At 39.5% G+C, this 15,600-nt stretch overlaps 1 protein-coding gene across 1 annotated transcript; it reads right to left on the bottom strand.

Annotated features, from left to right (window-relative positions):
• Positions 1 to 908: 908 nt before the first annotated feature.
• On the bottom strand, positions 909 to 8,001 carry ppp6c (protein phosphatase 6 catalytic subunit). Its single transcript, XM_022746625.1, has 7 exons — positions 7,698 to 8,001; positions 5,595 to 5,690; positions 5,427 to 5,492; positions 5,199 to 5,340; positions 5,029 to 5,108; positions 4,195 to 4,404; positions 909 to 1,827 (listed from the first exon to the last, which is right to left on the bottom strand). The coding sequence occupies exons 1-7, from the start codon at positions 7,770 to 7,772 to the stop codon at positions 1,579 to 1,581; spliced, it is 918 nt and encodes a 305-aa protein (XP_022602346.1). The 5' UTR covers positions 7,773 to 8,001; the 3' UTR covers positions 909 to 1,578.
• Positions 8,002 to 15,600: the final 7,599 nt, after the last annotated feature.

Genomic DNA, 15,600 nt, shown 5'->3' with positions numbered 1-15,600 from the left:
CCCTTGTCTGACTGTGTCTCAGTTCCACCTATCCCTGACTTTTTTTTTCCAGCCTTGCTCAGATCCTCGTCTGTCCTGCCAGCTGAAGAACCAGACCTCCCCTCCACTGTCTGTCTCAGCTCAGCTTCTGCCCCACTGTCCTTACCCTCTGACCTTCACAACTTTTCAAAAAGCCTTTTTCAACTGTTTTTTTCAACTGTTTTGAACTAGGTCCATTGACCACACTGAACGTAACAATCTATCCTGTTTGAGGTTACACATCCATGAAATTCGCAGGATTTTATGTGAAAATACAAACAAAGCCCCAGGAATTAAATATCATATGATCAGCAGCCTGTAATTTTACATCTTTGTTAAGTTTGCTTAAGTTTGCTTGTTTGTTAATGTCAAAAGGAAAACATAAATAAGACTGGGGGAGGGTCTGGCTTTGTGTGATAAGTTCATGACCGTAAAACCGCAAAATACTCACGTGGCTTAAACAAATGCTTCTTTCCTTCAAAAAGGGCTTTTATTGTGATGACACTGAGATGACCACTTTAACTCCCCGTAGTCATCCTTTTCTTGCTGCAACTGGTCCAGAACACTTCAGCTAGACTTCTGATTGGTTCCAGGGGGAGGGATCACATTAACCCTCTCCTGGCCTCTCTCCATTGGCTCCCAGATTGTTTTAGAATAGATTTTAAGGTCCTATTGTTTGTTTTTTATAGCCCTCAGTGGATTACCACCTTTACCCCACCCCATTCCAAACTATAAATTATTATTATTACATACATTAATGCTCCTGTTCTTTAAGTGTGAGATGAATGCAGATGTGTATTTCCTCCTTAACAATAAGGACAATAACTATCCAGACAGTCCAATCATCGTTGGCAGAATGAAGCGTGGTATTGATGGTACTGATGTCGGACTCATTTTTGGATTTCTTTATTTAAAAACATGGTGACACAGAAAAATAATAATAATTACAAGTGCTGATTCAAAATCTGAAAATTAGAGATTTCTTTTAAGGTACCACAGGCGTCACAACCCTCTAGCATACAGGTATATTTAGTTTTTTACACATCAACTCTCTTTTTATTTATAAGATCACATAATAACACAAACTGTATAACGCCATTGAAATGTGTCAGAATAGATGCAGTTGTTACTTTTGTGCAGTTCTTGATTATCTTACATCCAGCTTTAATACATTACCATAACAAAATAAATGATATGTTGTGTTTAACACTGCACCTGCAACTAGCTCAGTGACTTTTTATTGCAAAGTAAAATTGAGGTTTATAAATATGAACATTTTACAGGTGTCAGTTGTGCACTGTTCATTCTTCCTCTCAGACACTTAAACAGCACAGCAAAGCTACTGAGCTAACTCACTTGGCTGCCATGTCTCAGTGTGATTCAAGCTGCAGAATAATAATGGCATCATATGCACAGACTGGGAATAACAGCTGACAGCTGGCAACAGGAGATGCACTGTAAATACTCTAAATGCACTATACAAAATTCATATGGGTTTACACATGCTGATGCCCCTGTCCCGGTCAGTGTCTGTGCACTGTTGTGTCAGTTTTAATGTGCTCACAGGAAGTAAGGTGTCGTAGTTCGGGGTGGGATGACTCTCTCGGAGTCAGGCACTGCTCTGAAGAGCTTCGGCTCTCTCGTGTTGGCGTCTTTGAAGACCATGATGGAGGCAATGTTACCACAGCGATAGCAGTAATTAGGAGCCGACCACACCGTGACCAGCTTCTCGTCAAACATGAACTTGTATCCTTCATGGACGAGTTGATGTGCCCGGCAGATCAGCTTCAGATTGTTGATGTGAACAAACTGCAGATAGAGAAACAAAAGAAAAATGTGTTTGAAAAACAAAAAACAACAAAAGTGAACACAGATCACCTACCAGAGGTTCTGTATGTACACGGTGACATCAGTCATGATGGAGGTATAGGAGGAAGTCAGTGTGTACATCAGGCATTGATCAAAAATGAAATTTTACAAAATTCTTTTTCCAAATTTAAAATTAGAATCACCTCCATGGTTGCCACCTCCACCACCCAGACTAGTTTCAGGTTACATCCTTTTATCCAGAGTCATATAAAATATTAACCATTGGTGTGAAATTTTGTCATAATTTCTGTGTAAAGTGTTGAGTTATGGCTAAAAAGTGTTTTGTGGGGTCTCACATACCTTGACCTTTGACCTTTCACCACCAAAATCTGATCAGTAAATCCTTGAGTCCAAGTGAATGTTTGTACAAAATTTGAAGAACTTCCTTCAAGGAGTTACTGAGATATTGTGTTCATGAGAATGAGATAGATGGACAACCTGAAAACAAAATGGCTGCTGCTCTGACTGCCGCTGATAATGAACAACAACATACTGGATTGTCAGTAACAAACGTTGATCATTTTTATTTGTACATTATAGGACTGCTTACATCACTTGATATGCAGCCATATTTACAACAGAGAGAAGACCAAACACTTCTGGTCTGTCTGGAATTTTTCTTCACTGTCACCATGGAGCCTGTGTTCTACCTGCTTCCTCTGTCTGGACAGGGAAACAGTAAGGTGTCCAAAGCCAGATCTGGATCACTAGAGGTTTCCCTAAAGCACAACTCACTGTTTAAAACTATAAACATCATTGTAGCTTTTGCAACCTCTGATAACAAGCCTGTTATACACAGACGCTTTGACTCATAGGGACAGACCAGTGCTCCACCAGATTTGAGACATTAAAACGATGGAAGAAAGAAGCTCAACTTGATCACACACTTTCCTGCTAACTAGGACTAGGACACCTGAGGATTCAAACTCTGAACCTTTGTCTCTCAGAGAAGGAGATGGGCTGACTTTGGATATGCTGTTTATACAGTGTGTTTATCTTCATCATGTCTGTCTTTATCTTAATCTTGTGCTGCCTTGAATCATGTCAGAGCCACTGACTGTCAGTAACCATCAGTAGCAGTTATCCTCTACTACTAACCCAGGATCAGTTCTGAGACACACTGAGTACAGATAGCTCCACTGTTGAAGGATTTAAGGAAACTTTACATTCTGCACATCACACAACGTATCAGCAGGAAAAGAGAAACTACTCACTGAAAACATTCACCACCAAGCATCTGGGTCTATTCACAACTAATGTATTTAAAACAATTACAACATTTCATTAAATACTTTATATACTTAATTAATATACTTTATTTATTACTTTAATTTAATAGTGAGTCAGTTCACTACAGTGCAGTCAGAATGTATTCAGACTGATTCACTTTTTCAACATAAGGCTGCAGCATAACAACATGTGTGTGTTCCCCTGACCTAAATCCAATTGAGCACCTATGGGACGTTATGTATTAGTGCATCCGACGCCACAGTCTGCCACAGTCTGTCCAGGAGCTCACTCCTCAGGGCATCACCCTGATCCAATGCCTGGTAGGAGATCTCCCAGGACACCAACCGCCGACTCATCAGGAGCATGCCCAGACGTTGTTGGGAGTGCATACGGCAAGCAGGGCCATACACACTACTGAGCCACATTATGAGTTGCCATAATGAGATTCACGCAGGTTGGATCAGGATGTGATCTCAATTTTTCACTGTGATTTTCTGTGATTTTCTGTGTGATTGTCCTAAATGGATTGATGATTTTGGTTTCCATTGATCGCTGTTATGTCATTTTGTTCTCAAAAAATTATACAATGTACATCAGTAAAGATTTTCAACTTTAATAATTTGTTCAAGATCCGATGTGTGATTTAAGTGTTCCCTTAATTTTTTGAGCAGTGTATTAATGCTTACATTAAAGATGAATGTGGTTGATTTTTATTATTTAATAAGCATCATCATCATCCAGTCTTCCATCAATTCATCACCTCACGCCCTCGCTTCCATCCTTGTGTTTAAATGTGCACCTCCAGACTCTACCCTCCAGGCCTCCTTATAATACTGAAGCTCATCAGACAACGATCTTATTATTGACACTGGCTGAACCAGTGTTACTGCAGGATGTAAAATAAACATGTGCCTTGTATTTGTCTTACTTCATAATTTTTTCAAAACTACTTTTGTGGTGATGGTGATGGTGATGATGATGATGATGATGATGATCATTTAACCTCCATGAACACGTTTACTCACTGCAGTCACTAAAAGCATTGTTAAGCTGAACTCCATAAAAAAAGTGACCTACCTCATTTGTGACCTTTGCACCAAAAAGCCATCCAGCTCCTCTGGGACTGATGGCCCAGGTGTCCACGTCTTCAGGGTCTGACCACACCAGGTCACAAAACGCTCCTTTGTGGGGAATCTCCTGGTTCCGCTCGATGGTTCGAATCTGATCCAGGGTCTTAATGTCTGGGGAGAGGCCTCCGTGGACACAAAGGATCTGCTCATCCATCAGCTGACAAAAATACAAGTGTGAGGACGTCATACACGTCACAAAACCTACTGGGTTCAGGACTAACATCATCCTCTCAGCGACAACTACTGTAAAAACTTAAAAATATGGGGTGCCGTACAAAAACCAACTGACTACTTCTATGAAGCAGTTCCTTCAAGAAGTGTCAGCTGCTGGGTTTAATGACAGCACATTGACAACATACTGTGGCTTTAAACTCACATCTGTCTGCTGGATCACAGTAGACCAATGATGAGGTCAGAGACAGACACTATAAACAATCAAACTGTACTCAGTTTGAAGGTCTAGGTTCATCAGGTGAGTGACACTGTGTCAAAATTAATCTGGGAAGCAGATCAGTGGGTTTCAGCTGAGAGGTTCAGTAAACTTGTAATATATATATATATACATATATTATATTTATTATATTTCGTATGTGAAATGATACATTTTTGAGGTCAGACATGTTGTGGCCTGTTTGGATTCTGAGGAAGGATCGGTGGGATTACAGAAGGTTATAGATAGATGAAAACTCAACAGAAATTAACTTCTCATGTTTACACAGATATATCTACACAGGCAGAGCCATCATTTGAATTCAGTTAGGTTTAGTACTTCAATACTTACAGCTGCAACTGTTAACATGTCGAACACTTTGGTGCAGTAACGCCATGCATTTGCATTCCCATACTTGGTCTGGCACTCATCTGTAAGACAAAAAAGCCCTAACTTATTTCTGACTGAACGTGTGCCAGTGGTGATGAATTCTGATCATGATCCTCCAGGAATCACATCACCATAAAAGCCATAAACTTGTGTGATCTGTCTGCTCTCGTGGTTTCCACGGAGAAGTGTGATGCGGTCGGGCCATTTGGCTTTCAGCACCAGCAGGTAGGTGAACGTCTCCAGACTGTAGTATCCCCGGTCAACAAAGTCCCCCTGCAGAGGACAGAGACTTTACCAACACTGGGCCACACAGTAATTCACACCAATCCACTCACACAAACTCATTTAAATATACAAACCATAAAGATGTAATTTGTGTCTGGAACCTGTCCTCCGGTCCGGAAGAGCTCACAGAGATCATAGAACTAAGACACACATAGATAAACATCAGATTCTACACACTGTGTACACTGTCATATTAACAGCAACATTAATGAAAACAAAAAGTTTCCTGCAGTGTGTTTTACCTGTCCATGTATGTCCCCACATACTGTCACAGGAGTAGAGACAGGCTGGACGTTGGACTCCTCCAGCAGGAGATCACACACGTAGTCACATAACCTCTGTACAGATGAAAGATTAATACACAGACATAAGTGATGAACGTTCATTTAGCAACAGTATTCAATTACTTTACATGAAACATGAACTCTGAAACATTATTTGACATCATGGGAAAATAAATATCCACCGACACCAACACTAATGAGATTCTGTTAGACAGAATCGGTCAGCGTTTTACTCCCTTATTTGGGATGTTTGTTCTGGATTTTTACTCTGCTATGCCCTAACCAAATAAAGGCATTTTCTTATATCCTTGGCTCTGTGCGACTGTGCCTGAAGTTAACTTTACAGCTTCATTGTGTCTTTACTTCAACTTCAAGAGCACCTTTTAATTCACCTGGGGACTCACTATGACACAACCAAGAGCACTCAGTATTTTTCTTCACATAATGAGATTCTGTTAGACAGAATAAAGTCAGTACAGGGTTTCCACAAGGTGTTCATGTCACTGTGACTGGCACTGACATCCTAAACACTCCAAACTGAGCATCTGTACCAAGACCCAACATGTTATCAGGTACCAATGACTGTGACAGCCCACACTGTACTGGGTAGATGACACCAATAACAGTCAGGCCGAGGAGATGCTGCAGGTGTTAGGGGACATATGTCAGGAGGTTTGACATGCCTAAGGCATGAATACACAGAAAATACTGTTTGAAAAAGGTATGGGTATTATGGATAATTAAAAACTAATGGTAGCCACCCACTGACTGACAGCAACTGAGCCACTGTGCTTCCCTACATATAGATTTATAATTAACAGAGTGTAATACTGATAAGTGTGAGGGTGTACACAATTACGTTGGGTGAATGGTAAATAAATGAAAAAGTATCTATCTATCTGCAGTGTAGGAATCACTGGCCTTTTCATACACTGACCTGTTATTTTAGGGGAAATAAAAGCAATTAGACAGATTAAGATGAACTTTATTAATTTCATCATTTTATTTGGTTGCAAATTGTGACTGGTCAGTAGTTCATGCTGACTCTGACTGCCTGAGACCTTCAAGCTGACTGTACAGTATACAGTATACAGCAGGGCTGCTGTGATCTTCACCTCCTCTGTCTGTGTGTGTCACCATGACGAAATTTGTTACTGGAGACACCTACTATAGTAGGAACTACCATAGAGGAGGTCTGTCGGTCAGTCTGCCTGTGTGTGTGTGTGTGGGTGTGTGTGCGTGTATATGTGTGTGTCACCATGGTGACATCACAGCTGTGAACGATACAGTCACAAACAGTACAGGTGTGTAGCTGCATGTACTGCGTACTCACCTAATAATATAGTAATGACTACGAGTACTCAGGGGTCAGAACATGTACATATTGATGTTTGTTGTTGATAATGTTGTTGTGGTTGGTCCCATTACAAGATGGTCCCTAGTTAAAAGCCAATGACAGTAAATATGGTACATCTACTCTGTGCCTTTATTGTTGTAATACTCTCTATACTCTATTCTAAATCTCACATCTTAACTGTATAGCTCACCTATTAAAATAGACTATTCCGGCGTGTTAGGACAGTACCTTATTCCCATAACCTTATGAGCTGTCTTTGGATTTCAGGAATTAAATGTGACTTTTTTAATGAACATGCGCGTGTCTCCTCAGAGATTAGCGTTAAATGCGCCTGATAGATTTGGAGTCAGTAACAATCAGCTGTCAACCTAACATCACAACAGTCAACATCATCAGGTCACCAGGATGGATGAGTTAATGTATACCGGCAGATAATGACACACCAAAGCAGCAGCTCATCTGACCCTGCTCCGTTAGCATTAGATACGACAGTTGGACTTGTATCGGGCTACGATAAATTAAACTACTGATTTAACGGTTTTGACGTTAATGAAAGCAGCAGACTAGCTAGCTGAAACAAACGTTACCTGAAGCTAACATTAGCTAGTTACCCTGTTACAACATAAAATAGCAGTGAGCTAAGGTTACCAATTTAAGCTAATCACATGTCTTAATTTAAAATATTTCTATAAGGTCACATTTACCTTGAGGTCATTTTCTGGAAGGTATTTACACTGTTTTGCAATCTCCGCATATTTATCCAGATCTAGAGGCGCCATTGTACCAAGTGAATCGTCATGCGCAATGGAGTGCTGCGGCGATGAGTAGTTTTGTAAGCCAACACGGAAATTAGCATCACCTGGTTACCTCGACACTGGAATTTTTCCACTGGTTTTTGGATTATTGCAGAAAATTAAATCTGTGACAAAGAAGAGTTTATGGTACTGTTGTTCAGCGAGACAATATTCACTAATGAACACAACGTTATGCTTTTTAAGCCTAAATACAACCGTAAGTGAAATGCTAACGTTAGGTCACAAACGAACTACACCACGGTCGCATGACTTTAACGTCACGATCTTTAAGCTTCCAACTTGTAATTTAATTTAGAACACTTAGTACTTGTACAAAAGCCGTCCCTCTTACTACGTTAGTAACCGTTTGTAAGAGCGCGAATATAAACACAACGAGGCTGTAAAAGTGGATCCATGAGTAGATCAGGTTTCGTGTTGGGCGTGATGACGTTTAACGTTCCCGACAACTTCTGTAGTCTCATTTAGCCCCTTGTTAGCAACCGCGTTTTTAAGACACGTAAAACCTTAAGAACATCACGATTACGGTATTCATCGGAGTATTTTATGGTGTAGAATTAAACACGAAGACGTCCCGAGTTCGTGTTAACCACAACCTTTATTTCAGCCATCTAAAAAAAAACACACCGACTTCGGGAAAAGGGAACCGGAAGTTCTTCTTCTTTGACATTTATCATTACCGCCACCAACTGGTGTGAAGTGTGGATCAGCCTGTGTAGTGGAAAAACAATGTATTTTGTATTATATGATACTATACTACGTATAACGATATATTTTATATAATATTTTCTCAACCAAGTTACTGAGGAAGTCTTACTGAGGATTCAATAACAGTCATTCCTCCTAAGACAAATAATGATGTCACTTTTGCCAATAATGTGTATTGAATGATCAATTTCAGATATCTGCAACTGCATTTTTGATGAAGAGTGATCATTCTGGATTTCAGAAATACAACCATGGATATCTGAAAAGTGACATAATTTGTCCAAGGAAGAATGATGTTATGGACTGAAATATTCATTCTGACAAGTCCACAACTGAATTACAGACTGCTGTTTTATATACATATCCAGACTACCTATCAAAGGTTCAAACAGCCACTTATACTTTTTTATTTTTAGATATCCTAAATTTTAGCTTTGACTAGGGATCTCACAAGAACCAATACTTCAATCACAAGTCGATGCCAAAATTCTAAAAATGTGACGGTACTTGTTTTTGTTGGAAAACCAGAAGCTTAGTAATGGTTTGTGGGGCCATGGTTTAGTATATAGGACCAGTATGGCTACAACAAAGTACAGTATGTCACATCACAGTTTTGCATGACTTGAAATATTGGGCTATGTTAAAAAGGTTTAGATTTGGTATCAACCACTCTTAGCAAGTTATCCATTGTACTAGCACTGACTTAACACAGAAAGCTATAAGATGTGATTTAATTACAATGTTTCCAAAACCTACCATTCAGTTAGGACCAGTTATACAAAATTCAAAATTCACAAGGTTCATATCAACTGATGTATTTTCTCATCCATGTAAAACAGTAAATATTGTGAGTCTGTTCAGTAGAAGTTCTAGCCAAATATGTTCAGATAACAACAATGGTCCACAGGAACCTCTTAGTTCCTGAAGAATCAACGTTTCGTTTCGTTTTTGAAACATCGAAACGCAGATATAGTCTATATTGAAATAACTCTCTCCATCCCTCTCTCTCTCTCTTTTGTTTTCCTCTCTGGTTCTCCATTTCTGCCTCTTCATCAGCCCACGGCTCCAACTATAGTCCAGGAACCAATGGTCTCTCCAAAAGCCCTCCCTAAAGAGGTTTGTCACTACATTTGTCAACATAGCTTGAAACACATAAAGTGCTTAAAAGAGACCTGAAATGATGCTCACTTACTGTACGTGACTGAGATTTGGCTATGGTTTCATAACCCTTGTTGTGTGTGTTTTTGTGTGCTTAGTCATGGTTTGTGGGGCCATGGTTAAGTATATGAGGTCTAGGAATGTCACGAGAACCGATACTTTGATCACGTTGATGCCAAAATTCTGAAAATGTGACAGTATTTGTTTTTCCACAGTACCATAGGTACTGAAGGTATCATAGATGTCATAGATACTGGAGATGTGATTCTTCCAGGACTGATGAGGGCAGTATAATAACCCTGCAAGCGTCCTAGTGTGACATTAAACTGGAAGAGAAGAAGAAGGCAGGGACATTTGGGATAGTTCAATTCAATGCTTAAGAACTATTTGTTAGATTAGGACTCCTAATGGCTACTGTTTCCTCTCCACTGAGATTTGTTTGTTTTCCTATTTTGCTTTTTTATGCCCGTATTGTTCCCTTCTGCAACACCACAACACTTCTGCAACACTACAACACTTAAATTTTTAAATAATGTACACTACAAATAATGTACACTACAAACACAAATCTTTATGGAGAAAATACTGTAAAAAATAATTATTTTATTTGCATATCAAGCTTGCCTAAAAATCTTAGTCAGCTGTTCACAGAAAAATAACATTTTGAGATACACTGTAAATGCAAACATGGTATTTAATTAAAAATAGTAAATTGACTTAAATCAGTTTTTATCAAATTGCTAATAACACTCACTTTTAGGAAGTTACTTGTAATTTGTGGTTGAAAAATCTCACCAGCTCAGTCTATTTGAGCTGGATTCATTTAGAAAAAGTACGTTTTTGATAATTGTGCTTTTTTTCTGTGTTGGAATGTAGCTAAGTACAGTACATTTACTCAATACTGCACTTAAGTACAAAGTACTTTAAGTACTTTACTTGAGTTTTTTTTCTTTTCATATTACTTTCTACTTTCACTCCACTACATTTCAGAGGGAAATATTGTACTTTTTGCATCACTGCATATGTAATAATACATACGTGATATATAATAATAATCACAAGAGCCATTTTCCTCCATTGAGTATGCTACCTTTACTTTTAATATTTTAAGTATTTCTTTTTGTGGTTATATGTTTTTACTTAATTGAAATTTTCACTGCAGGATCTGTACTTGTATTGTAACAGAGTAGTTTCACGGAGTGGTATTAGTACTTTTGCTTCGTTATGGATTTGAAAACATCGCCCGCTTTTTTTTTTTTTCGACCTGTGGACATGCACAGATCCATCCTCTCTACGCTTGACGGTACATGTCAACAACATGCCCGCAACGGACGAGGTGGAGCTGGACCTTATTAAGCTGGACCTAATTGAGCTGGACCTTATTACTGCAACGGTACTCGTGATTATTATTTTCAGCATTCTTGTGCTTGGCACACTCATTTGGTGAGTAATATTTTACCCTTGTTTAGACCGTTTTGTTTCTGTAAGTAAGCGCCATATTTTTCGTGCTTGCTAGTAATGTGTGTAATAATGTCGGCTAACGCTAGCTGAACTATATTATGGACATAACGTGGCTAAATTTTGATGAAACTTGGTCAATACTTTATTATTTTTTCAAACCACGACTTCCTCGGTATTGAAAATAAGTAACATTAAAGACTTTTGTCACGTTAAAGTTGAGGAGAAACTTTAGTGTAACGGTCGCGGGCGTCACGTTTTTTTTATTTTCTGAGGCCAGTAATTTATCGAGTACTGACTCACGATGAGAGACTGATCCCGGCGGTTTGTGAGTTTCCATGAACAGGAGGGCATTCACATGGCAGAACATCAGAACAAGTCTGGATGTATCATTTTATTTTAAGCTAGGCTGTTAAGGTAGGACTATGCTAACTTAGCTAACTTTAGCTACCAACAATAACAGTCTGTGCTTGTCAAAGACAGGACTACCACTGTGTGTCGACCTATGATTGGGGATATCACCACAGTCAACTAACTTAATGTTATTTTATTTAACCCTCCTCACTTAACACTAGTCGATATTCGTAGCTGTGCCGTTTCCATGGGAGTTTACACGTCGGTAGCAGCGCGCCACTGTTACGTCGCGCGTTGTCTGGGGTCACACGGTTGGGAGCGCAGTGAGAGCCCGCAGATCAGACTCGTACAGACAAAAGTGTCTCCCTGTCTGAAAAGATCTTTACTCAGTTTATCATAGTCCTGTTATCATAGGGAACGTATTTGCTGGCATACTCAGTGGCCTAAGTTATTCTTTAAGGTCATGTTGTCTAGAATATGTACATTACAATACTCAGGGCGCCGCCAGGGATTGGGCCCCAATGAAAAAATATCACATGGGCCCCTCAAAGGCCACAAGAACCCTGTGCAACTGCTGTAACCACATCTCCAGGATCCAATCGACCCACTCAAAAGCTTTATCATAACTCCACCTTTTCAGCTGTCTTGCCTCTTGTAGTCAAAATATTACTGTATGACTGACAAAAAATGGATGATTCACTGTGCACAAGGTGACTGATTTGCCTCTTCCTTTATTAAGTCTTCATGGCTTCATTATGGAACCAAAATGAACAAGCACAAATAAAAACAGGAATCAGTTAGGCTACATAAAATGAAAAGTAGGGCAACTTAGCATGAATAGGAACATAAGGACTCAAGAAACCCATTTTTTCTCAACAAAAAACAGGCTCAACAAAAAATATCAGTCTTGATTGTACACAACAAGGTTTATGGTGCACCTGCTGACATTCAGGCTGAGTCCGGAGGCGGGACAAGCCATTTAGTAGGCTTATAATTAGCTGAAATGTTCATCTCATTGTGGATATCAAACTAGCAGTTGTTTCCAACATCACAGACTATACCCACTTTCCTGAGAAAAACACTGGTACAACTTGAGCCGCTTCTCTCTTCTCCTCTCTCCTTTCCCTCCTTTCTGGACCCGACTTATCTTTCCAGACTTTGCTGCAGCCTTTGGCGCACTCTGTGGGGCTTCTGTGTGAGACTGCTGCGGCACAGCTCTGACTAGCGCCACTCAGCAGGGCTGTACCCATTTCATGCACGATAGGGGCGAACAAAGAGGGGGGAGAGAGAACGTTAGCCTTATTTATTTGCCCAAATGAAGTAGAGACCTTTGATATACATTTTATGAAGACAAAGGGACCGTTTGTTTCATTACTTTATTTTGGATAAAGTATTAATTCTGATTAAAAAAAAAAAAAAGTAATATTTTTGGGAGGCCCCCTGTCAGTCATGGGCCCTTAGAATCGTCCTAACTTTTCCCCCCCTTTACGGCGCCCCTGACAATACTGTCTTTGTGGGTAATAGGCCTATGTTACAGTTTTCACTTGTACTAGACACAAGATGTTTATGAGTTGTGGTGAGCTTTGGTTGTGTTAAATTGTTGTATTATTTTTAACTGTCCCCTTCCAGGCTCAGGCAGATGGTCATCAATCCACACATTCCATAATCCCAGCAATAAAAGGCATTTTCACCTAATAACTGTCTACACATTGCATGCTAAAGTAAAAGTTATGTTTACATCAGAGCAATTGGATTAGAACAAAAGCAAATCCGTTCAAGAAAATCAAAATAAATCTATCTCATGAGTGTTAAAATTAATTCATCGTTATAGTATATTTCATCATACAGAATATTTTTTTGGGCATATTTAGAATTTCAAATATTTGATGTAATTAGTATTTCTGGACTGTCTCTATAGATACTGTGGGTTACACTTATAGTCCATCATACCCAGGACTACAATTCCCTTGATGTCTAGCCACATAAGTGAGTCATTTACCATTTACCTTTTGTACTGCTGTGTTCATTTGGTAGCTGTTCTTGTTTTAAAGAAGTTCAATGATTAAAAGCTTGATAATTAGATAGATTTTTGCAAGGAGTTAGTTTTTTTCTATAGCTCTGGTATTTCAAGTCTGATACTACATGTTAGTGTTTTTGTTTTTTTTCTTTCTATTTCGCTGGGCTTGATGCTAAAATGATCTTTTCTTTCTTTTCAGAAGACAAAAACTTCCTATGCAGTGGACGTGTAAGTACTGCACATTTTGTGCTGAAAAGAGGGGCTACTTACTTAAGCATTACCGCTTAAAACATGGGTGCCACACTCGAATATCACCGTGCCTTCATAAGGAGTGCCTGTGCACATTTAAATCTTTCAATGCACTCAAAGTCCACTTATCAACATGGCACACTCAAAAGGACCTAGGGAACGTGGGTGAAACTGCTTTCCATTGTCAGCTGTGTGACTTTGTGGAGCCTGGCACTGAAGCTGACTTTTTTACCCATTTACGAAGACATTTGAAGCTGAAGCAAAAGGTTTCTTGTCCATATCAAGGCTATAGCTTTCAGAGCAATGTTTATTCAACCTTTAATGCACATAAAAGCAAAGAACATCAAGACCATAGTAAGATGGCATTCAAACCTGAAATTGTGTCACATAATGTACTTGAGGAACCTCCACCTAATATAAGTATTCAACCCGAGGATAGTGCCCCTGAAACTGATGAGGTTGAGTTTAAGGCAGGGGTGTCAAACTCATTTTAGCTCAAGGGCCACATGGAGGAAAATCTATTCCCAAGTGGGCCGGACCGGTAAAATCATGGCATAATAACTTAAAAATAACAGCAACTTCAGATTTGTTTCCTTTGTTTTATTACAAAGTCTACAATTTCAAGAACACAATGCCTCAGTGATTGGAACTTAGACTTCATCTCAGTGTAACTACAAAGGCATACAACTTTAAGTCACAGCCTATGTGGGATTGAACAAAATACTCTTCTAGGTATCAAATACCGCATTTATCATTTCCACATCTTAATCCTGAGCTAACTCACCACCCCATACAAACTGAGGTAGAAACTATTCAAGAGGGTTGAGTTACTCCCTGCCTTGTAGGCTACTCTATTTATTGATAGAAAAATAAAAGCTGTGCATGATGCATGAACAATGCATGAACAATTTCAACAAACCAAACTTATGAACTGAAGTGACTGACATTATAACAGTAAATCACACACTGTTCACTTTCTTTAAATTTCCACAGAAGACATTCATTTTCACAGAACTATATCAGGCTTCATAAAGTGTCTCATGTGGCATTTTAAGTGGGGTTACCCACTGTTTATTGTACTCCTGAAACCTGGCATCTTTTAGATTTCACAAGTGCATCAATATCAGGTGTCACATCCTGAGTGGCAGCCAATTTCAGGATGTCATTCAAGTGCTTGTGCGTGAGCCTTGAGCGCAGCTTGGTTTTATTGATGCTCATTACTGAGAAAACTTGCTCTCTCTATTCTAAAATTGTGTGTTCCAAACATGCACAACACTTTTGCAGGCAAGGCTGTCAAGTTGGGTAACCTGGCAAGAGATGCTGGTAAAATGTGTCCAAGCCAGCTGTGGCAAATTTTCCCTTCAATCTGAGTCACATTGCAAATCTATTATTTCTAGTTGGATATTGACGGGCAGATCAGAGGCATTCACGATGAATGGCGAGCAAAAAACTTTGAAGTCTTTCTCCAGTTCACCAAAAATCTGAAAGCGTTGCTCAAACTCCCGCACTAGTCCCGTTATCTTATCTTTGAACCGCTTCATGTCTGCGGCACGTTGGGTCGCGCACACATCTTTCAGACAAGGAAAGTGAGGAGCATCACCACCGCGAGTTGTGTCTCCCACAATGACAGCTTCAACTTGAACGCGCATATGCTGTCATAGTACTGCGTGACAACTTTGGTGCGCCCTTGCAGCATTTTATTCAAGTTATTCAGATGCTCTGTAACATCCACCATAAATGCAAGATCCTGCATCCATTCTGTGGACTGAAAATTCTAAGACTGGCTTGCCCTTTTTTTCCATGAACTCTTTGATTTCCTCACGTAAATCGAAGAAGCACGCACCTCGAGTC

This window comes from Seriola dumerili, unplaced genomic scaffold (assembly GCF_002260705.1).
Source record: "Seriola dumerili isolate Sdu_G_001 unplaced genomic scaffold, Sdu_1.0 BDQW01000008.1, whole genome shotgun sequence".
Lineage (NCBI taxonomy): Eukaryota > Metazoa > Chordata > Actinopteri > Carangiformes > Carangidae > Seriola > Seriola dumerili.
The sequence above is the reverse complement of the archived record's forward strand: the minus strand, read 5'-3'. Positions and strand labels throughout refer to the sequence as shown.